The sequence below is a fragment of the Saccopteryx bilineata genome, chromosome 4 (assembly GCF_036850765.1).
Source record: "Saccopteryx bilineata isolate mSacBil1 chromosome 4, mSacBil1_pri_phased_curated, whole genome shotgun sequence".
Lineage (NCBI taxonomy): Eukaryota > Metazoa > Chordata > Mammalia > Chiroptera > Emballonuridae > Saccopteryx > Saccopteryx bilineata.
The window spans coordinates 217,700,541-217,725,700 of record NC_089493.1 but is presented as its reverse complement, the minus strand read 5'-3'; the positions used below and the strand labels follow the sequence as shown (position 1 = coordinate 217,725,700).

Here is a 25,160-nt window from a genome sequence, read left to right as displayed (position 1 = left end):
AATAATAAACTTCCAAGCTACACCATTTTTATTACATTGGAATTAAAGAACAGATAAAACTGTAGCACACATCATTCAAAATTCTTAGTTTTTATCTTTTGCATAAATAAACACAAAAATATTTTATATTATGACATATACCAGTATTTAATCGCCTAAATATTTTAAATTGCTTAAATTACAAGAGGCTAAAAGCAAATAACATCAGAAAAAGCTTTGCAAGAGGCTTTCAAAGAAACAAAGATAGGGTTTACCTCTGATCTCTGCCAGGGAAGAAACGTGATAGTTCCACTGGCATTAGCAAAATCATCAACAAGGTAATTAATGCCGTCAGATTCGATCTGTGAGATGGTGTAAAAAACATTCACATAGCCCAGAGCTCCTCTGGTTCGCTCCACCACACATGAAATGGTGGATCCCTCCTCTGCAATCTGAAACAGAACACAAATTACTTATAATTATATACAGATTCAAATCAATAATAAAATGACAATGCTTTCATAAAATCCTTTCACCATAACCTTAACTCTGTAACTTTCTACCACTCTAAGAAGCTCTCTACATCCCTCTAGATGTATATTTGACTACATTCCTCCAGGTATATTTTGAACTGCTAAAAAATATTTGAAACCATTTGTTTTATCTCATTCATTTACAGTAGTAAATAAAGCAAAAAGAATAATAACTATATATGTAATTTATTCACTGGTACCCCATGTGCCAGCCACTGTGCTAGATGCTATGGTTACAAAAGATTGTTTTTACAAGAGCAAAGTTCTTCTGGATAAGTCTAAAGAAAAAGACAAACTCAAATTTTATAATGCGTTCAGCAGCAACAAAACAACTGAGGGCAGAAGTTAAGGATAGGGGGTAAAATATGACATCAGGGAGAACATTCCAAGATTCAACATAAGATATAATCAAGTAGATTTAATGAAATCATTTTGAGGGTTATAAAGTAAGTGTGAAGAGTTTTGAGAAATGCATGGTGGGGTGACAAGAGTCAGTCAAGGGGGACATTTATGTCATATTTAATATAGTTTTTGTTTTTATTTATTTATTTTTTTTACAGGGACAGAGAGAGAGTCAGAAAGAGGGATAGACAGGGACGGACAGACAAGAACGGAGAGAGATAAGAAGCATCAATCATCAGTTTTTCACTGTGACACCTTAGTTGTTCATTGATTGCTCTCTCATATGTGCCTTGACTGTGGGCCTTCAGCAGACTAAGTAATCCCTTGCTCCAGCCAGCGACCTTGGGTCCAAGGGTCAGGCTAATATAATTTTGATATTTTTGTCATACATACTAGCTATCCCTCGGTATTCACAGGGTACTGTATTGGTCCAGGACCACCGACACCACAGAATCTGCAGATGTTCAAGACTTGTATAAAACGCATATAACCCACGTACATTCTCCCTTACACTTTAAGTCATCTCTGGATTACTTGTAATACCGAATACAGTTTAATGCTATGTAAACAACTGTTATTGTTTGCTTCTGGAATACTAAGAAAAAACAAATCTGTGCATGTTCAGTACAGATACAATCATCACAGGCCTACTACACAGTACATGTCAACAACAATATAACTATTTTTTTCAAATATTTCTGATCCACATTTGGTTGAATCCAAGGATACAGAATTCTCAGAGATGAAGGGCCAACCCTATATGTATGTATACACATATGTGGGGGAGTGTCTGTTTTATGTCCAGAACATTTTTACCTAAACATTTAAGATAATGCTTAAAAATTGATGGAGCAAAATGTTGTAATATCTTTTAGAATAAGGCCTTCATTATCTTAAATTATCAATCTCTTGATTTAATGTTATTTTTATGTGAGCAAACATAATTCATAGGAAAAAATATTACAACGAGCAAACATATAATTCATAGGAAAAAATACTACAACCGAATGAAGAGTTCAATATATCATATAATTTTTTTTTTTTTTTTTTGAGAGTGAGACAGACAGGAATGGAGAAAAAGGGTGATAGAGAATGAGAAACATTAACTTGTAGTTGCTTTCACTTTAGTTGTGCCTTGAGCATGTGCCTTGACTGGAGCAATGACAGTGACCCCTTGCTCAAACTTGCAAGGTTGGGCTTTTCATACCAGAGACCTTTAGGCTCAAGCTGGCGAGCTTTGGAATTGTGTGGATGAATGCCCCGCTCAAGCCAGTGACTCTGTGCTCAGAACCAGCAACCTCAGCATTCCAGGTCAAAGCTTTATCCACTGTATCACCTCTGATTAGGCAGAAATATATGCATGCATACACACACACACACACACACACACACACACGCACATCACTATTTTTCATATCAATCATAAGCACCTCTGAGCAGCATCAAAAAGAGTCACTTCAGTCTCAGCATTTGGATTAGAAAGAACAGATTTGAAATTCGTCTACAAACAGGCAATAGTTAAAAGTTATCAATGAGAATGAAACCAGTATATCATGTGAATTTTACTGAGCATCAGAACTCTTACTTCAAACTGTAGCAGCAACCTGGTGGCTCATAGGAAACAAGACCAAAAGCCCCTGAGCCAAATGTATCTCCTTTGTCTGCCTGTGGTCTGCTGACCGGAAGAGCCCAGACCACCCGCTGGTTGTTCAGTGGAGCCCTCAACATCTTTCCTGTAGAAACACTCCAGACCCAGCCAGAACCAGAACATCTAATCCAGTGAAGCCAAAAGCCTGGGAGCAGGAAACACAAAGAAACCCTAGCCTGTGAATATTCAATTTCTCTCTTTTTAGCAAGAAGCATGGATTAAAAAGATGCAAAGATACATTAAGGAATCTGTGATGTTCCCTTCCAACTTTTTTACCAAGTCAATAAGCATTATCTCTCAGGATCCAGGACTAAAGTCCTTATCAAAATCTATTACCTACTGTTTTCAGTTTTAAAAAGAAGAAAAAAAGAGACTATCCATATCCAATGCAGTTGTGTGACAGTATGTGCTATACATCAAGACTTCATAGAAAACTTAATAAATTAATCATTTATACAGTAAAGCAAACTCCAAAGAGGGAAGAAATTTCAACTGTCTTTCAACTGTCAAGAGTCCATTAAAAAATCACCTAAAATGTCTGGTAAAAAATCTACCTTTCATACTAATGAATTTATAGAGAAATGGCACAATGCCTGAGAGTTGCTTTAAAATCACTTCAGCTGAAAAAGATGAAACCAGATTGGCAAAAGGCTGAACGTGATTAGTCACTGGAGTCCATTAATCTAGTTTCTCTATTTTTATGTATGTACAAAATTTGCCATTTTAAAAGATTTTTAAAATTCAGCCTTTTGCCTCCCATCCCATCCCCCTGCCAGAGATTCTAATTCTGAAATGGAATCCTGAATCAGGAATTGTGTCCTGGAATAAAATTAGATATTTTATGACAAAGGCTGCCCAATTTAGGAAATATTAAACCAGAGAATGAAATTATTAATACAAAAAGATAGTAAAGACATAGAGAATAAATCATTAAAAAATTGTTCTATTTAATTATTCATCTAATTGACTTTAGATTCATGATACAATCAGATGCCTAGGGCCAATATACAGAAAGCCATAACACAAAGTAACAATCTATTGAACCATCTTCATCCCATTTCTCACAAGACATAATAGTTGGCATACCGTTTTCTCTTTCTAGTCAGGAGTTTGCCAAATCTTCAGATGAGCACCACAGTAATATTAAAGGTTAACAAGAAGATTCTTAAAATATATTTTCTAGAAAAAAGAATGTACTGTTCTGAGCCATTAATTGGCTTTCTCTACTGAAATAGAAGATTAAAGCTAAACAATTACACATCCAATTAATTTTTTATTTTGTTTCATGCTTGGGTGATGATCTGTGATATCAGATTATAGCGATATCACATATCTAAAGGAATCTATTCATGTAACATATGGCAGGCACTTACAACCTGCCATAATTAAATAATATTCTCTGTTTCACAAAGATCCTCTGAAAATGTCCAAATTAAATAATATTGTTTCACAAAGATCCTCTGAAAATGTCTCTAAATTTACTCTTAACTCATGAGTTTATAAATATAAAATATATTCCAAGTATTAGTTATAAAAGTAAAATAATAAGACTAGCAAGTTCTATAAATCACTATGAAAAGCAATTTCATTACTTTATAATCAGGTGGTATGCAAGATTGCAGAGCATTAAAAACAGAGCTAAAATAAGGTGGAGAGAAAATAACATAGAAAGTACACAGAATAACAAGACATGGGGGAAGACAACAGAAAAGTGTGGCCTCATCTGGGTTCTGAACTGCATATAGGTTTATTTATTCTCTCAGTTATAATTTATTCATTGCCTGTTATTTGCCAGGACATGTAATACCCTGGTTACGAGGGAACAAATAAAAAAATAATTGCCATCTTTTCATTATGTGAAAGAGTAGACTATGTCATATTCAATATATTTTTTATTTAACATGTAATTATGCTTTCATTTTAACATTAACATTAATTTGTTATATATATCTATAAAAATGTAAAAAAAAGTATAATATGACTCAGAAGTCGTTAAAGAATCTACTGCCTTCAGCATTTTTGAAAGCATTAAAAAAAGTTAATTTTTCAATGTCACAGAGAAGAATCTAAAGAAGTGACAGTATTTTTCATTTCTGAAAACGAAGCAATTAACCATAAATTTAACCTCTGAAGACAATTCCAGGCATTGATTAAGTCAGCAGTTCTCAAATATTTTAGTTTCAGGGACCCTGAACACTTATAAAATTCACTGAGAACACCAAGGAGTTTTTTGCTTATGATGGTGAAATCTGTTGATATTACTATTTCACAAATGAAAACTGAAAAAATAGTACTGATATATTAATTCATTTTAAAAGCAACAATAAACTCATTATGTGCTAACATATAAGCAACATAGTTTATGAAAATTAACTTTACTAAAACAAAAAGTAATAAAGCAGCACTATTTTATATTTTTACAAATCTCTGTTTTCTAACTTAATAGAAAATAGCTAGATTCTAATATTTCCATTTGCAATCAATTTGTCTATTCATAGATGTTGTTTTGGTTAAAATATATACAGAGTATCTAGCCTCATATAAATATATAACTGGAAAAAGGGAAGGACTTAGTCATCTTCTTAGGTAAGTGTGGGTATTCTCCCTTGATATTATAAACAATCTGACAAGTGGTCATTTCTCAGAGTTGTTACAATATAAAATTATATTCTAATACATTAAAATCCATTGTTCTATTTTATATTTTGAATCAATATTTTACCCATGCATAATTCTTCTAACAATATGCACTGATTATTTGGAAACTATTGGTTCACTGAGCTATACAGATCCTCCAAATGTTCACAAATTTCATTATACAAAATAAGTCACATATACAAATAAGTCACACTTGATAACTGCAAAGTGTTTAATTATTGAGAAACAGCTAAGCTCACTTTGGCGGTAAAAGTGTTCCACAATTCCAATTTTTGTTTAAAAGCTGAAATTTTTATCACTGGCAACAAGTACTATCAGTTGCTTCTTTTTTGTTTTGTTTTTTGTATTCTGAAGTGAGAAGTGGGGAGGCAGAGAGACAGATTCCTGCATGCGCTCGACCGGGATCAACCCAGCATGCCCACTAGGGGGCGATGCTCTGCCCATCTGGAGCACTACTCTGTTGCAGCCAGAGCCATTCTAGTGCCTGAGGTGGAGGCCATGGAGCCATCCTCAGTGCCTGGGTCAACTTTGCACCAATGGAATCTTGGCTGTGGGAGGGGAAGAGAGGGACAGAGAGATAAGAGAGGGGTAAGGGTGGAGAAGCAGATAGATGCTTCTCCTGTGTGACCTGGCTGGGAATTGAACCCAGGACTTCCACACACCAGATCGACACTCTACCGCTGAGCCAACCAGCCAGGGAACTTGCTTCTCTCGTAGTCACTGACTCACTATGTTCCTTCTCATGAAAATGAATGCCAGATGACCATGTCCAAATAATCAAAATTTGTCAGTCATTTTTGCAAGTAAAACTGGTGTTCCGTGAAAAGAGCAATACTTGAACTCACAACTTAATATCTGCACAAACAGATACTTTTCTTCAGGGCACTAAAACGTTTGGATAATGCAGTAGTGCTTTATCTGTGATTCCCATTTTGTGACATGGAACACTAAAATGACAGAGATTCGGGGTCAAGATCTTATCAAATTAGTATTTTATACTGCTTCATCAAAGATATACTTATGTGAAAATTTGCACCTTTTAAACTACAGGTGTGTGGAGAATACCGCAATGACAACTGGCAGAGTTTAGTGCCACTGCCTTGGTTTGTACAAAGGAACTACCAGACAGTATTTGTGGCAACCACCGCTCTGCCAACAGAATGACAACGACATCTCAGCATTTCTATAAAATTAGGTTTGACCTTTGCAGAACTCCTGAAACATTCTGGAAGCTCCCGGGTGCCTAGGCTACAGCTTGAGAATGACTTCAGTAAACAATACATATTATTGATGATGATGATAAAACTATTTCATATTACTCCTATCTTCAAATCATTCCAAGATGAAAGTAAGAGTTCTATGCTTCTATTAATAGTTTCAGAAATGAAAATTCTGTACTATTCTCAACAAATTCCAATGTTTAGTCTTTTAGACTCAACAACACTTTTTCTATATTAACCATCTAAACTTTATTTTTTCCAATATAGATACATTCTATTTCTCTCATGGGCTTGGAGAATAACCAATTATATTTTCTTTTTCTTTCCAGCAATTCTACCAGTATTGGTGCTGTGGCCTCCACAGAGAAGTTCTGTTTCCTCCAATCAGAAGCCTGAGTGGTCTCATTGAAATTCTGAGATTTGGGGGGAAAGGCAGAATTGCCTATCTAGGTGGAAGTAAACCAACACCAACACAATCTGGAAACAGAACTTGTGAGACAAGCCAGCATTGAAAACTTACTATAATGACCCATAAAGCCAGAAAAAATGTTTGGTTTTTTTTTCAGTTTGATTGTTTATGTAGTTTAACTGAACCTAAAAGTTTGTTATTTGACTATGAGTCTTTTCATGTTTTGATATTAAAGTACATTCACAAGTACAACAAAGACTTTTGAGTACCTGCTATGTTCCATTCTAGGTGCTAGAGATACAATAGTCAACAATAGACCTTACTACACTCAGTTCTTTCATCTTTGTGGTGAAAAGGGATAACCAGTAAATAAGCAGACTTATGAATAACAAAAAAAATCAAAAGTATGATCAATGCTAGAAAAGAAGTTAAACTAGGTACAGAAATGGAGAGTGATCAATAGAAAGAAAGGGTGGACTATTCTAAATAAGAAAGTCTTCACTGAGGAGACAGACATCTTTGCAGCTCAGACTTGAATGACTAATCCTGAAGATCTGGAATAAGAGAGCCTAGGAAGTGCTGATGCCCTGAGTCAGGGACTGAAACAAGACCAGTCCAACTGAAGCACACTGACCAACAAAGAAAATTACACAAGGAGTCAGAGCCACAGGCAGGCGCCAGGTCGTAAGGGAAATGAGAAAAGCTGGCTTTACCCGGCACCACAATGGTTCTCTTACACCCTGATGGAAGCCACCTGTCTTTTTGAAAATAGTTGTGATGATGATACTAAAATATAAAAGGAAACATGACAGGCTGGACGTCACAAGACATAGGTTCAAATTCTGGTTCTTCCCATTGTATCTAAGGAGAAAAAAATGAAAAATTAACCTTTACTAAGTACTAGGATCCTGTCTCAAATAATTCAACCTGAATTACTTATTAGCTCAGGTCTCTCAGCCTCAGTTGCTAACCTTATGAAAAGAGTAATATTTGTTGCAGATATATTATGGATTGTCAGAAACGTGCATGAAAAACTTAACATGTAAAGTTCTTTGACAACGGCGTATCTATTTAAAGGTATTATCAATATAAATAAGCATATTTCTTTGTTTACATTATAGATTTGGATGACAGTGGTCCTAGGTATTTTTTTAAGCTCTACTCATTCACGTCTTTCTTAGTCACAATTTGCATATACACCCTTCTAGACCATGAGAATCAACTTGCAAAGGGAAAGACTCTTGTTCCTTGGCATCCGTTCCTAGACATCGAGCTGTTGCTGTCCCACACGACACCTGTGAAGCAGTTTCATGGATCTCATATTACTGAACAGGAAACCAAGATGATTACGAATCTTTGAAAACTTGGAAAGAACTGATAAGGACAGTAAAACAGCCTAATTAATTAAGCTGACTGCTGATAAGAAAGGTATTTATACCCTACATGGAAGAATGCTGTAACTACTTAAGTACATTTCACCTGTAAAAAAATAAATAAACCTCAAAATATTGTTATTTTACAAAGTTTCAACTATAATTACTCATAGAAGTCTTCAATATTTATTATTTCATTTACTTACGTGGTAATCAAATAGTAACTAAAAGTACATGTGGAGTATAATTTTACGTTCTGTGAAGTGAATTAAGTTTAAAGTTAACTCTTAAAGTTTAATTTGCTAATTTGTTATTACTTATACGCTCTCTAAGCTCTGACTCAACCTGTAAACTTATAATTTACATCTGCAACCACTGGCTCTATTATACCTCTTGTCATAAAGTTAATTCTCAAGCAATCTTACCAAATGAAAGAAAGCCCACACCCAAACAAGTCCACCTACAATGAATTTTTTAACTCGAAACTCTCCCAGTTCACTGCTTACCTCTGGTATGCAAGCTCCCGTGAAACCAAACAAGCCATTGGCATCATCACTTTTTTGTATTATTACTCTTGCTGTAGTATTCTCTTCAGAAATACGAGCTCCTCCATATACAGAAACTAATTTAAGGATGAATAACTCTTCTCCTTCTTCTTCGTCATCATCTCTTGCAGCAATAATGAAGGATTTATTAGTTTCGCCCTGTCTGAACTCCAGATACCCAGAAACAGGGTGCAAGTCGCTCTTTGCTGGCCTGGCATGAAGCTCATAAATTTCTTCAAGGGTCAGTTTCCTCTCATAGAACCGCACATCCTGCATCAGACCTGTAAATCTGTCATTGCCATTCACTCCTGCCCCAATTCTCAGTGTTCCGGGACCTACAATTAGAGACGGATTTAAACACTTCACTATCCCAAATTACAAGTGTGATTCAGAAACTAAAGCAACTTTATGGAAAGGTTTTATAATTAAGCAAAGATTATTTCTGTTATGATGAAAGAATGAATCAGTAATCACAGGAATCTCAGATATTTTGTACTAAAGGATATTTTGTACATGCATATATATGTATGTATGTGTATACCTATAGTGTGTATGCGTGTATATGGATAGACATTTCTTCCAAGAAGTTTTTTAATTTCCTTATATATCTAAGAATTGAATGATGTAATTCAGTCACAATTTTAAAACTTCAGTATGACTACTCTTTGCGTACTTCAAAGCTTGCCCTACACAGATGGCTCTGTTGATTCGGGCATCGTCCCAAAGCTCAGAGGTTGCCAGTTTCATCCCCAGTCAGGACACATACAGGAACGGATAGATGTTCCTGTCTCTCTTTGTTTCTTTCTCCCTTCCTCTCTCTAAAATCAATAAAAATATTTGTTATTTTAAAAAAGAAATCTTTAAGGCTTGATCTGTTAAAAATTAACCTTGAGTTAAATAAAATTGTGAGAATTTGGGAAAACAAGTTTTTGTGGACTAAATGTAACTCTTTATCCATAAAACTAATGCACTGGAGCCTGACCTGTGCTGGTGCAGTGCATAAAGCATTGAACTAGAACACAGAGGTCACTGGTTCGAAACCCTGGGCTTGCCTGGTCAAGGCACATATGGGAGTTGATGTTTCCTGCTCCTCCCTCCCTTCTCTCTCTCTCTTTCTCTCTCTCCTCTCTAAAATGCATCAAGTCTTAAAAAAGAAAAGACTAATGCAATGGATATAGAAAAAGTATTCTTTTGCTTTCCAGGAACAACACTATATGTTAGTCTTGCATAATAACAACATGCAGCCCAACTATATTACTATATATATCAATAACAACCCTTTTCAGGAATTTACCAGTTCTTATTTCTCTACTTATTCCCTCTCCAATAATTCAACTAAGATACCTTTGTAAGGTGAGAGCTTGGCATTGATTTAAGTAAAATGCACAAGCAATATTTCTTATTAATGTTACCAATCCAGGCAGTTTTATAAGTGACTGCCCAGATAATTCTTTCAGGGTAGTTCACATGTATCCTGAACTTTATCATCACAGTTGACCCATGCCTTCTGCAGCGGTCTGTACTGCCTATACAGGAATGAGAGTGAAATAGCTACAACAGGCAAAAGTATGAATGAACCTCCGAAACAATACTAAATAAAAAAGCCAGACACTCAAACATACACACTGCACAATTCCATTTATATAACTAAAAAAACAGGAGAAGCTACTCTTACACTCCTAGAAATGGCGATGGAGGTGGGCGGGCTGGGGAGCCAGTGCCAGGAGGAGTGCCAGAGGGCTCCTGGATGCCGCGCCTGGACCGGGGCTGGCTGCACGCGCACTGGGACTGAGGAACTGAACGCTTGCAGAGCCACGTGGACCTGTACACTTATGCTATATACACTTTCTTTTTTTTTTTTTTTTTAGAGAGAGGAATGAGAGAGAGAGAGAGAGACAGAGAGAGAGAGAAGCGGGAGGAGCAGGAAGCTTCGACTCCCATATGTGCCTTGACCGGGCAAGCCCAAGGTTTTGAACCGGCGACCTCAGTGTTCCAGGTCGCTTTATCCCACTGCGCCACCACAGGTCAGGCCTATATACACTTTCTTATATTTTATAATATGTAACATACACTATATTTCATTAATACCTTTTTAGATATATATACACTCCACTTTCTTTCCAAGTTCAAAATTACAAGAAACAATTTCAGGCCCCTGCAGTAAAGAGAGAGGAGAAACTGCTGCCGCACTGCCCAGTCTTTCCCATCCCCACGCTGCACCACGCTCTCCCCAGACGAAAGAGTATTAACAGAAACATGTACATATTCACGCATCAAAGGTGAGTAAGTTAGTGCCACAGTGCTGTGGAGCAGCACACACACTAGAGTTAAAATCTGTAGTGTGTGCATATTTTTTCTTTTGCCTACCTCTTTTTCCCCAAAAGAAAAAATATAAAACCAGGTATCTAATGCAGGAGGTTCAGAAGGAAAACATTCTACTGTGCGATAACCATGTAAGAGCTGCTCTACTTCCTTACTAAATGAAAAACAGAATCAAATCAAAGGACAGAGGAGCTGAAAGGAAACTGATGATTAAAATGGAGATAACCAATATTGTGTGTAAACATGCAAATATGTTTCTCAAGAAAACAGCATAGGTTCCAGCTCAAAAACAATGAAAACTCCCTCATCACAGAACCCCATAGAATTCACCTATCTACTCTTTATACAAACCCTTGTAAATGCTGGAATTTGTAATGTAATCTTTCTCTTCCAATTCCTCTTTAAGCTTATCCCCACCACCCTGCACTACCAACAATACTGAGCTAGCAGCAGTTGCCATACGCTGTTTCACATTTCTCTACCTTGTCTCTTGCCTCTACCTGAAATATTATGTCCCACCCTCATTACAAGAGGAATAGACGTTCCCCCTCTGTCGTTTGTTCCTGTCCTGCTCCAGTGCACCGAGGTAATCTGTGGAACGTCTCCCCAGTACCTATTTCAGATTCCTCAAAGGGGAAGACTGCCTGGCTGTAACCCTCAGCCCAGTATTGCCTTGGCAGGCACATAGCTCTAGTTAAATAAACTTAACTAAAACACAAGCAGATTTGCAAATACCTGTTAGACTTTTTAAGAAATCAATTTTTAAAACTTCCAAATTCAGTGTCCTCGTTGTATCGACTATACTCACCATCAGTAATAGCTTCTCCTTTCAGACTCCTGATTCCTCTGGGCACTGCATTTCCATCAAGGTAGAATTCAATTATACCATCATCCAGGATAATTAGAAGATGAAGCCAAGTATTTTCTTCTAAATATTTCATGACTGTTGTCTTGGCAGTATAGGTAGAATTGAAACCCAAAGTTTTGTAATGAAGGGCAAGTGTCACATGAGATGCATTGGTTTGAATTTTTACCCCATAGTAGATGCTTCCATTACCATCATCCTTTGCTGTAACATATCCATTTGTATTGGCATTGGGCATTACCCAAGCTGAAAAGGTGAAGTTAGCAATTGAGTTGTTTCTAGAAGGATGATATTTTGGATTAACAGTTCCAAATGCACCCTCTAATCCAGTGAAGTACAAAGCATCTGTTCCACTATGGTGACGCCTCATGTGTGGTTGTAAATGCACAGTGCTAGGAAAAATTCCAACCAACAAAAAATCTATCATTGGAGGCAAACCAGCAGTGAACTCACTAGACAGTATTTCCCAGCCTACACGTACATCCCCAAAGACACCCTGCTGCCTCAACATGGTAAAGCTGGTGATAGAAGACATATCATCTTCTGAGAGAACATCTTCTGCTACTTCTCTCTCCAAGCACTCTGGATCCAAGATAAAAACTCCAAAGGGATCATCATTGAATGGAATCATTACTGTCACCTGGAGGTTTGTTTCTGCTAGTTGGCCTCCTGGACCTGGGGAACCACCTATAATAAGAAAATCTTTAATTAATGAAAAACCAGAATTTGAAGTACTTCTTAGTTTAAGGTGAAGACAAAAGTTTTGTTTAGCAAACTCTGGTTAAATAATTTACCATTCCTCAATGAACAGTATTTTCACCATATGCCTTTTATCACAATTTCAGAGGTATTCAGCATAATTTCATTCAAAACCCGTACAGCCTGAAAGAGAATATTCACTAGGGAGGTTTAATCCCTGTGCTTAAAACCAAAAATGATGAAAAATTGTTTAAAAAATGACCAATCTTTAAGCTACTATGAATCTGTACTTCCTAACTTCCATTAATGTTTTATCAGAGACACTATATTTGAGTGGGAAAAGAATGTATTTACAAGTCTGAGGATGAATGTAAGACTCCTTCCATAAAACTTAACCAAGCTAAGACCACAAAATAATCATTAAGAATAACACTTCTTTCAAAAAGGGTATTTTGACATATAAAATCAGACAATTAAAATACACTTATTTCTTCATTAATTTTATTTTTTCCACTCGTCTAATTATTTAAATGTAAAATATTAAATTGTAGTGGTAAAATAAAAGAGATGGAAAAACACAGCACCTGAAATATTTACTAGCTTTAAAATATAGAACTCATTGAATTCAGGAATTTTATCTGGAATAGCATGAAGAATTATTGGTTTGGCTCCTTCTCCGTCCATAAAGTTAACAGTCCCTGAAGTTTCATAGAACTCCTGTTCAGGCTGCAAAGCAGAATCATTCTGAAAAAGCTCCCAAGCCACAGAAACATTGCCAAAGTGTCCTCGGTGCCTCACAATCCTACAGAACAAATTAAGAAAATTAATTATGAAAAATGTATAAGTAGTGAATCTAACCTTAATGGAGGCTTTGTATTTTCTCAGAAACATACTTTTTCTCTTTATCATCTTTAATATACAGCAGCCAGCCAGTTCATACTGAACAGCCATGAAGAATTTCATGAAAAGGAAAGAATGAAGTAGAACTTCAAATAATAAAGAGAAGCAATCTTAAAAGTCATAGTCTTCAAAGTCCAAACTGAAAGATAACTTCTAACCCAATCAAAAAATACTAAATGAGAATTGGCAAGTGCTTGCTCTACCAAAGCGAAGGACAAGGTGAGGACAGGCATACATCATTTGAGAGGCATTCTGGAAGAGCGTGAGTATTCAAGTCTCCGAGTCCTGACAGAGGATGGAAGTCAGGGTGAGGAGTGTGGGGAGAATCACCTCAGCTCACTAGCTAAAGTGTCATTCTCTTTAGCAACAGCATAAAAAAAATTTACAATTCATTCAGACTGCCAACTTTAAAGTTATTCAATTCTTTCTTTTTTAACAAATTTTTTTATTCAGTGAGAGGAGGGAAGGCAGAAAGACACCCACATGCGCCTGGACCGGTCTACCCGGCAAGCCCAGTAGGGGGTGATGCTCTGCCCATCTGCTTTGCTCCGTTGCTCAGCAACCGAGTTCTTCTTAGCTCCCGAGACAGAGGCCATGGAGCCCTCCTTAGCACCTGATGCCAACTCATCCCAATTGAGTCATGGCTGAAGTAGAGGAAGAGAGAGAGAGATAGATCCGAGGGGGAGGCGTGGAGAAGCAGATGGGTGCTTCCCCTGTGTGTCCTGGCTGGGAATCGAACCTGGGAGATACACGCGCCGGGCTCTACCAATGAGCCAACCAGCAAGGGTCCCAAAATTATCTAATTCTTAATCAAACTGTTCATTTTGAAAGATTAATATTTCAAAAGATTTCATTTTATTGTACCCAATTTTGAATTTGTCCATTATGCTTACCAAAATGCATTGGTCTTTCCTTCTTCTACTGCTTTGTCTATCGGCTCCAGAGAAAAAATACCATTTGGGTCATCGTTAGCTTCAATTATCACTGTTGCCATTCCATATTGATATACAACTGTATCACCTGAATTAATGGAAAAGTCAAAATAACCAAAAAGTACTTTCTGTTAAATTTGCATTTTTAAGAAATACTTTATAATTAAATTCAAATTTCAGCAAGAATATCTGACTGCAGGTCATAAATAAATGAGAGCAAAATGTTTAAATAAGTTTAATGTGACTTGTCTTTGAGGAAATGTCTAACTACAGAAGAACTCCTTTCTTGAAAAATATATGAGATACTTTTCTTCACAATAGAAATAGCACTTCAATAGTTTAATTAGAAATAAAAAAAAAACAGCTTTATCTAATTTCATATTTTTGAGATAGATTTCTTCATTTCATAAAAAAGTAATGAAAGGGTTACCCTGCAACATAAAACTACTCCAGTCTATACTAATTGGAATCAATAGCTTGAGCATTTTCCTTTAATTCTCTGCCTTTAGTCAGCAGGGTTTGATCTGTTCTGATAATAAAACAAAGCAATCTTTCCAGTGTTGAACTTGATTCCTCTTGACCCCGATTCCTCCCACTATTACCAGTACTTTAGGTCTCTTTTCATAAATTCCGAGTCACACAGCTCTTCCTCTTTGCTCCAGCTGTTCCCTCTGCAAGCAGAAGTCTTTCCCTTCTTTACTCACCTAATTCATCACTTCTCAGAACTCAGCTCAAGCAACAACTCTTCCAGGAATTCTTCCTTGAATTCCCAAGTTAAGCTAAATGCATCTCTGCTGTGCTGCTACAGCATCTCACACTGTCAATCTATCTTTAATAATCACCACATTTTATTAGCACGCACACACACAATTTCCACTTTAAGCTCCTTAGACAAATGCCTCGTAAATCCCTGCCCTAGCAGAGTTGATGCTCAGTAATTGTTACACAGAAGTTACTTATGAGTGTTAGTTGAACTGATACAAATAAAGTTTTTTCTTTTTTTAATTAATTTATTGATTTTTAGAGAACAAGGAAGGGAAGGAGAGACAGAGACAGAAACATCAATCTGTTTCTACATGTGCCAATGACTAGGAATCGAACTAGCAACTGTTGCATATCAGGATGATGCTCTAACCAACTCAGCTATACAGCCAGGGCTATCATATAAAGTTTTCAAAATTAGATAGAGACGACACCTAAAACTAAAAATATAGAAATAGAAATTATATGTAGAGGAAATCAGCACAATAAAAATAATTTATATAAGTATACAACTATATTCAACCTTACTTAATAATTAACTAACGGAAAAAGAAAAAACAAAAATAAACAGTAAATAATTGTATAGAATATGTTGACAATATAGAGTAATAAAATAATATAAAACATACAAAAAATCTAACAAAAACAAATAAAAAATAATAAAACCCAATTCTGGGAGGGTTCTGCAATCATATGCATCTGTCATGCACTCAGCAGGGGTCCCCAAACTTTTTACACAGGGGGCCAATTCACTGTCCCTCAGACCGTTGGAGGGCCGCCACATACAGTGCTCCTCTCACTGACCACCAATGAAAGAGGTGCCCCTTCTGGAAGTGCAGTGGGGGCCGGATAAATGGCCACAGGGGGCCGCATGTGGCCCGCGGGCCATAGTTTGGGGACGCCTGATGTTATAGGGTATACTAAAAACTCATTCTGTTTCTCCTCAGAGAACTAAAAATATTTAACAAAGGCTCTACTACGGATGGCTAAATCCTTTGATTCAATAATTCAGCCTTAGTTCATATACTGTGAATAATAGCTACCAGGCATGCACACTCATGCCGTCACTAGGTCACATTAGAGATGCTGCCCATCCATCATCCCCTCAGGTCCTCAAGGTTTGATATCATACAAGGAGAGAAAAGAGGGGAAAAAACAACTAGGAAAAGATGTAAAAAGCACATATCGTAGAACACAAGTCTTGAGAGCTAAAGTTATCAGATCCTCAGATGTCACCATTTCTGGAAAAATATCAAAGACAAATGCAGTGGCAGTATATACACCATACTTCACCGAGTGGCCTGATCACACCTTGTGCACACTCGCTTACCCTCTATCATCCTCTCCCAAAATCAAAAACATTCTTTCCCAATGATACATCTTACAAAATAAACTCAGTCTATTAAAACAAAGTCATTTCTTCATCAACTTCCTAGACCTCACAGCAAAATTTTGTTTTTTATCTGTAGCAATTTCTTTCATATAAATTTTAGGATAGTGATTGGATTCACCAAAATGTTTTTGATTTATATTAAGATTTGATTAAATATGTTTTTTGCAACTGTGAAATTTCTTTTCTGGCCATTATTCTGTGAAGTCAATTTTTTTCTCACCAGATGATAGTTTCTACTTATTTTCTTAGTTAAGTCATGTAAAAAATGAGAGAGCAGAAAAGGAACAGAAAGAGACACAAATGGAAAAGAGAGACAAAGAGACAGAGAGAATGATAGAGAACAGAGCATAAAAATTAACTGATCTCTTTTTTTCCCTCTTTTCTAAATATTTCAGTCCAAAGGCACAAGGCAGAGCACAAGGTAGGCATTCACACTGGGGTGAGGTAGGCCCGGGAACCACAGTGATCAGGGCAAGGTTCCAGAGCTTATGCGGGGCAGAGGGCGTCTCCAGGGCAGAAAAGCTTGCTATTGGATGGTGGGTCTGTGGAGTATGAGAGAATCTGCATGGGGAGAATGGGGCTGACCTAAAGCAGGAAACCCGAATCCTTGTGGGGTAAAAAAGATATCTCATTGTAGAAAGAGAGTAGAAGAAGCGACTGAAAAGTGATCACACCTGGCCTGTGGTGGCACAGTGGATAGAGCACTGACCTGGAACACTGAGGCTGCCAGCTTGAAACCCTGGGCTTGTCTGGTCAAGGCACATATGACAAGCAAGCAACAACTAAAGTGAAGCAACTATAAATTAATACTTCTCGCTCCCCCCACATCTCCTCCCTCTGTAAAATCAATAAATAAAACATTATTTAAAAAGTTTAACAATCAAAAAGTGATCACATACAGAGAGAATTGATCAAATTAATAAACATATTAAAGATACTGGGAGCTGGCTTTCTCTCATCAGAGAAGGAACAAATATGGAAAGAAAACTAGAATGAACTGTGATATTAGATAAAAACAGTGAAGTTGGTGTGACCTAATCATTTTCAATATACAGAATTGGACACAGAACTAGACATATAAAAGAGTGTATGTATGTATGTATACAGAAAAGCATACATGCTTATATATATATTCCCTATGTCTGTACTCTAAGACAGTGGTCCCCAACCCCCGGGCCGCAGACCGGTACCTGTCCATGGGCCATTCAGTACCAGTCCGCAGAGAAAGAATAAATAACTTACATTATTTCTGTCTTATTTATATTTAAGTCTGAACGATGTTTTATTTTTAAAAAATGACCAGATTCTCTCTGTTACATCCATCTAAGACTCACTCTTGATGCTTGTTTCGGTCACGTGATACATTTATCCGTCCCACCCTAAAGGCCGGTCGGTGAAAATATTTTCTGACATTAAACCGGTCCGTGGCCCAAAAAAGGTTAGGGACCACTGCTCTAAGAGAACATAGAAGGAGCATAACACAATAACAATAAGCACACATAGTGCCAGATCCTGGTTACCAAATAACATTCTTCACTGAAAAAAACCAGGACTTCCCAGAGAAATGGTTGATTTCAGGGTTTTGACAGGAAAAGCACAAGATGAGTTGTGACAGGAAAAACACATATTGCTGTGCCAGAAAGTAAGAAGATATTCAAATAATAACAGAGACATGTCAGAAAGGCAAAGAAGTCATCTTGAACAGAGAATCACTAGCCAATTTGACCATCAAAACAAGTAATGATGCCAAACAAAACCCAATGCATCAAAAAGAAACCATGAGCCCATACTGATAAATATATCAATGAAATAATTGAAAGTCTGATGAGTAACAAGACAGATAAATATTTTAAAGTATCTTTGTCATAAAATTACTAATTACAGAGAGGAAAAAGTAGAGCAGACAAGGCAGGCAGTCACTACCTAAATTGTGCTCAAAGTGAACATCCAGAAAAGGGACAAAACAAAACCGTGTGCCCACTGCAGGGGCGGGAGAAGAGCACAGAGGCACCTTCACAGAGATTCCTCCCAGGGATGCAAAACCTGAATCTAAGGATGACGAAACATGAAAGAAACCCCAATGCGGAGCATCCTACAAAATGCTAGTCTATAATCTTCCATATTCTAAAGATCATGAAAGACAAGGAAAGACTGAGGAACTACTCCAGACTGAAGTGTTCTCTGGGTGATGCTGTGTTGTTTTGTTGTTTTGGGGGCTGAAGATTTTTAAAAGATATGACAATTAAAATCAATACATGATTCAGGAAATGACCATTTTGCTAGAAAGAACATAATTGGGACAACTGTAGAAATCTGAATAGGTTCTAAGGCAATGATTATATTAACATTAACTTCCTGATTTTAATGTTTATACCGTGGTTGTATAGGAGAATGTCCTTATTTGTAGAAAAACACAGGGGTGATGAAATATGTCTTCAACTTACTCTCAAAAGGCTCAGAAAAACATAGGTTTATGTAGTCTTAAAAGAATAAATATTAATTGAAGGTCTAGCACTTCCAACTTACTAAAAGTGGGGTCTAAATCTTCTCATGATCCAAATATTGGGGTCAAACATCCTACTTCATTTATAGTATGGAGAAGAATGAAGAGCCCATCTTTTACCCCTTGCAAATTATCACTAATGTGGCTAATAACTTCAGAGAATTATCTAACAGCCAGCTGAACTCAGCCACCTACAGAGTGCAGGCTCCCAGCATGCCCAGCACCCTACTGAGAGAACAAGGGTTACAGAATCCTTGATGCCATTAGCACCTGGGTTCCTTGACAAGGCCTAGCATAGCTTTAGCTAGGAGATTTTTATTCCTTATATATTATAATTTTCTATGTGTGTTATATTGTGAAAAAAAGATAAAAAAGGATGCCATCGAGTGTATCAGGTACATGAAGGTTCAACATATATTGTCCTCCCTCAAGAAAGCAACGAAATAATTTTGCTCTTAAACAGTCACAGATGATGGTTAAGTACTGCATGTCACCACTACTAGACAGTAGTACTTAATACAGTGTGTCTGTAAAGTCATGGTGCACTTTTGACCAGTCACAGGAAAGCAACAAAAGACGATAGAAATGGGAAATCTGCACCAAATAAAAGGAAAACTCTCCCAGTTTCATACCTATTCAGTGCAGTTCAATGTGGGCTCACGCACAGATTTTTTAGGGCTCCTTAGGTAGCTATTCCATAAAGCCTCTACAGACTCGTCACTGACTGATGGCCTACCAGAACGGGTTTCTCCACCAAACTGCCGATTTCCTTCAACTGCTTATCCCACTGAGTAATGTTATTCCTATGTGGTGGAGCTTCGTTTATAAATGTGCTAATATTCACGTTGCACTTTGGTCACGGATTCAAATTTAGTGAGCCACAGAACACACTGAACTTTACTCTATACCGTCCACATCTCGACTGGCATGGCCGTGGGCTGCTCCGCTGTATACACGGTGTTACGTCATCATCTGTGCATGTGCACATGCTGCCACATCATCCTACAGAAACTGGGAGGGTTTTCCTTTTATTTGGTGCAGATTTCTATTATCTCTTCTTGCTTTTCTGTGACTGGTCAAAAGTGCATCATGACTTTACGGACACACTGTATTACCTTAACAGAAATGCTGAAATAACACCGCAGCTATAAAAAGACAATTTATTTACCTGTTGAATTAAAGAGGATTATATAAAAGGGCTCGTCTGTTTCTGGGATATCATCATCCTTAACGAATACAGATATTCTCTGTTCTCTACTTCCGACCTCAAAAACAAGCGCTGCTTCTTTTTCAGTGGGAACCAAGTCTCCCTCTCTGGCAGTGGCCTTCCCATCCACAGTAGCATACTGGACAGCACAGGCAACATCAACAGATCCACTTCTGAGAACTGTGAAGTCAGCAGTCTCACCTTCCTGAACCCTCACTACACGAGGTTCTAAAATATTCACAAAGAAAATGAAGAATATATGAGCTTTTCATATTCCATCTACATGTTTTCAGGTCATCTGAAATTTCTTCCTGACCCTACAAGAAATGCCCTTCAGTGTGTCTTTGCTGAAAGACTCACCTCTGGTTCCAAATCCTACATGACGCCTCCTTTAATTACTTCTGGCCGATGGCCTTCCTCTTGCCCTAATTCCTACAGAATCATTGTCTACAAAACCCAATTTGTTGGTAAATTACATATGATCTTAAATCTGCTACCTACTATCTCATACACCTCATTTCCAAATTTAGACTGTAAATTCCTTGAGAAAAGTCACAGATACCTTATGTTTTATTTTTGCTACAACAGTTAGCAGAAAGCTGAACAAAGAACTGATTAAGTACATATTAACTAAAGGGTAACAATATAAATTAATAAAATTCAAGAGGTTTAAAAGATTGCTATAATTGTAAGCTAAACATCTTGCAAAAAGGGTTTAAAAAGGAATTAGACACCAATTAAATCTCACAAGTAAAAGATGTCTCAGGTGGCAAAAGACAGTTCTAAAGAAACCATTAAAGTGGCAAAAATAAAGAAACCTTAATTTATATGTCCATTCAATATTAGTTACTATAGTAAGTGACCACCCATTAGGTACCCTACTCAGACCCTGAACTGGCTACACTATGGACTGAAACAGGTTACATGAAAGAGATTTATTTTTGCACAAAGGAAAGAAAATACCTTGAAATTTGAAGGTGGAGGAAGAACAAAGCTGTATTTACTGTTTTTAATCCTTCAGAAGATGTTTAAAAATATTTGTTAAAGCATTAAAATGATCAGATGATCATCCAAAACAATCACATTTAAACAAGCATCAATTGTGTTTTATCAAAAATATCTAGTTAAAAAATAATTTAAAATGCATATATATACACACATATATGTACATATATACATATACACACATATTATACATATATATATAATTTAAGAAAAATGTAAACTCACTCAAAAAAAATAATACCACCTGCAAAGTAAATGGGGTCATCATTTCTTCTAATCCTCAGAGTTGCAGTTGTCTTATTTCCTATTTTAGCTCCTCCAGTGGCATTGAGTAAGGTAATGGTAAATTCCTCCATTTCTTCTGGAATCTTTTGGAAAATGTTATATGTTTTTAAGTTAGGTGATATGTAAAATAATTCCATTATACATCCCTAAACTACTTTTATCTTTCAGAAAATATATAGCTCTATCAATGAGAGTGCTATTTACATTTCTGAGAGTGTTTATTTACATTTCTGAGACAGAACCATCATAAATTATTCAAATGAGACTTAAACCCTCTCAGAATATTCACATGAATTCATCCAAACAGCCACTTTACTTTGACTTACTGTAAAATTTAATGAAAATAGATACTTTGCCTTACCTTAAACTAAAAATACTCCAGTCATATTATTTCTTTATGAAAATGTGATATATGTTGTTTGAAAGAAAAATGAAATAAAAAATAACTTTTTGACACATTTAGAACTGAGTAACAAAGTAACAAAAGCTCAGCTAGCTCTCAAAGGCCACTTACAAATGCTACTGAAGTCTCACCCAAGTATGCCTTAAAGATCTCAGCCTCATGTCCCAATACGATGAGATGCTCAGCACCTCTAAGCCTATATGAATCCCCAAGTGGACACTGTTTCTCTTTCACTTCATCCACATGAGCTGGACCTCTTCACATCAGAAAACAGAGTTGGATTTTGTCTCTCAAGGGAAGAGTTTGAAGTAAAGGAATTAGGCTTGCGCAGCTGTTCAAAGTGCAGTTCCCTTCAGAAAAATCCACCCCCATTGTTACTGAGTTCTTTCTCTTCATTATCAATAAGATGAACATCATACTAGATCAATGAGTTATATGGTCCATTATCTTGATTCTGAGATTACAACATTGAATACCTGGTATGGCTGCCCTTGTTTTCAAAGGGTCTAAGTAGAAGGCAAGTACTCCGCTGATTTTGAGTCCCTAATATTTCACAGCTACACAGTGTCCCTGGCCACTAGCAGTTCTACGAGTTAAAATGTCTTCAGGAAAACCAAAACTAATATTCCCTTTTGGCTTATAATCAGACATTATCATAACTGAATTATTTATTAATATAGTCAAAACAAAGTATATTAACAGCTGTTTAATTATTTAATAAAAAAATTATTATTTTGCAATGACAACAAGTAAAGAGGATTATATATGCAATACTTACGTCATCTGGAAGAGAGTAAATGGTGATATTTTTTGAAAATTCCTGATCTCTGAAGAAAACAGTCCCTTGGACAGGAAATACATCTTGTATAAAGTCTGGACTAACCACCCATGATACACTAACATCACCAAAGTTGCCTCGATTTCTTACTACACCATAAACAGCTGTAAAATACAAATGTGTACAATATATGTAAGTATACATTAAATAATTTTAAAATAATGAATAAAGAAATAACTCAAATAAATAATAAAAAATGTCTTTATAATAAAGCCAGTTATTTGCTTAGCATAGCCTCTAAGGTACACAGGAAAATGCCCTGGCAAGTGTCCCTCTGTAGGTATATGACTGATAAAATAAACAGCACTCTACCTTTCCTATCACCGTTGGGCTTTTTAAGTCATTCTGCATTTGGAACAGAATGGTGATTAATTAGATATACCTATCACAAAGTCTTATAAAAATATTTGCTAATATTTGCAGCTAGAGGAAGCTGCACACTCAAAAGTGATTTTCTTACCCAGAAAGACACTGCTCCAAAAATAAACTACTTCTCATTTCAGACCACTGTAATAGTTCCCTAGAGGTTACTCTCAGTTTTAAAAGCTTTTCCTATTTGACTCAACTCATTCTTAAGTGTCTGAATTCAACCACATATGGTTAACTGAAATCAAAATATAACGGAAGTCATCAGTTTCATCACAATACTTACTATGTATGAAATAAAAATAGCAATGTTAAATATGGTTTTTAAAAATACAATTTCTGCACACCATGTGCAGACAAACTAAAAATAACTATCTCCTAAAGAAATAGATTTTAAAATTATTCATTTCCTCAGCAGTAAATCATAATAGAATACAAGAAGCAAAATAAATTACCACTGTAGGTATTGTCTCCTTTAGTTTCATTTATTGTAAGAATTAGGTCATCAGAAACAAAATCTATAATCCCATGAGGATTGTCATTTTTTAGAATCGTTATGTTGACAATGGTAGCACTTCCCAACTTGCTTTCCCGTTCACTGTGGCTGCTGAGGAACACCCAATAGTGTTCATCCAACTAAAATGAACAAGTCAAATTAGGAAAAATACAAATTTCAACTTTTCACAGCAAATAAAACAATATATACTCAAGAATATTAACAGTCAATTTTTTTCAAAAACACATAACTCACTTTAAAGACAAGAGTGACATTATTCCTTAAAAAATGTTTAACATTTTTTCCATCAATTAAGAGAGACACCAGATATAAATGTATAGTCTTCAAAAAGGGAAAGGATTAACAAAGGCACTACTCTAAACAGATCACTAATGATCTAATAATTTAAACTAATGGGAGTAAATAAAATTAATTTAAAAGCTACATATGCACTGGTGTGTAAACATAATGAACTATATGCTTGGTTCCATTTATATAAAACAAATTTATTTCCTTTAAAATCTAATTATAATAGAACACCAGTTCAAACTGTAGCATATAAAGTTTAGCCTGACAGCCGGTGGCGTAGTGGATAGGGCATCAACCTGGGATGCAGAGGACTCAGTTTTGAAACTCAGAGGTTTCCAGCTTGAACACAGGCTCATTTGGCTTGAGGATGGGCTCACCAGGGGCTCACCAGCTTGAGTGCGGGTTCGCCAGCTTGAGCATAGGATCATAGACAGGACCCCATGGTCACTGGCTTGAGCCCAAAGGTCACTGGCTTGAAGCCCAAGGTCACTGGCTTGAGCAAGGAGTCGCTGGCTTGGCTGGAGCACCCCAGTGAAGGCACATATGAGAAAGTAATCAATAAACAACTAAGGTGCTGCAACTATGAATTGATGCTTCTCATCTCTCTTCCTTCCTGTCTGTCAGTCCCTATCTGTCTCACTCTGTCTCTATCCCTAAAAAAAAAAAAAAAAAAAGTTTAGGCAATGCAAATGACACAAAATAAGACAGAACTAAAAGAAGATGAAAACTGATCCCACAATCAAAGTTTCGTATCGTTTGGTATTTTTTTTATGTAGGGCAAACACACATCATTCAAAGTTGAATGTCTTTGTTTTCTAAGCTTTTTTTTTCAACTACAGTACTTCTTTTATTTTAAATTTTTATTTATTGATTTTAGCGAAGGAGGAAGGGAGAGAGGAGGAGACGGGAACATCATTCTTTTTCTGTATGTGTCCTGACCAGGGATCGAACCAGCAACCTCTGAGCTTCAGAATGAGGTTCTAACCAACTGAGCTATCCAGTCAGGGCCACAAGAACTTCTCAATCCATTCTTGCCCATTTACATTCTTGTGTTTCTTTGTCAATGTTCAAAATATTTATATTTCATAATGACATTAGATACTATCAA

General features: G+C 36.5%; 1 protein-coding gene across 1 annotated transcript in view; it reads right to left on the bottom strand.

Annotated features, from left to right (window-relative positions):
- Window positions 1-25,160, bottom strand: part of ADGRV1 (adhesion G protein-coupled receptor V1) — a 729,252-nt gene that overhangs the window by 625,344 nt on the left and 78,748 nt on the right. The window contains exons 14-22 of the mRNA XM_066273806.1: window positions 23,703-23,883; window positions 22,822-22,985; window positions 21,600-21,723; window positions 20,312-20,578; window positions 14,447-14,573; window positions 13,238-13,455; window positions 11,898-12,641; window positions 8,729-9,102; window positions 255-431 (exon numbers count right to left, since the gene is read on the bottom strand). Coding sequence (XP_066129903.1) covers window positions 255-431; window positions 8,729-9,102; window positions 11,898-12,641; window positions 13,238-13,455; window positions 14,447-14,573; window positions 20,312-20,578; window positions 21,600-21,723; window positions 22,822-22,985; window positions 23,703-23,883 — 2,376 coding nt within the window. The remainder of the gene's footprint in view (window positions 1-254; window positions 432-8,728; window positions 9,103-11,897; window positions 12,642-13,237; window positions 13,456-14,446; window positions 14,574-20,311; window positions 20,579-21,599; window positions 21,724-22,821; window positions 22,986-23,702; window positions 23,884-25,160) is intronic.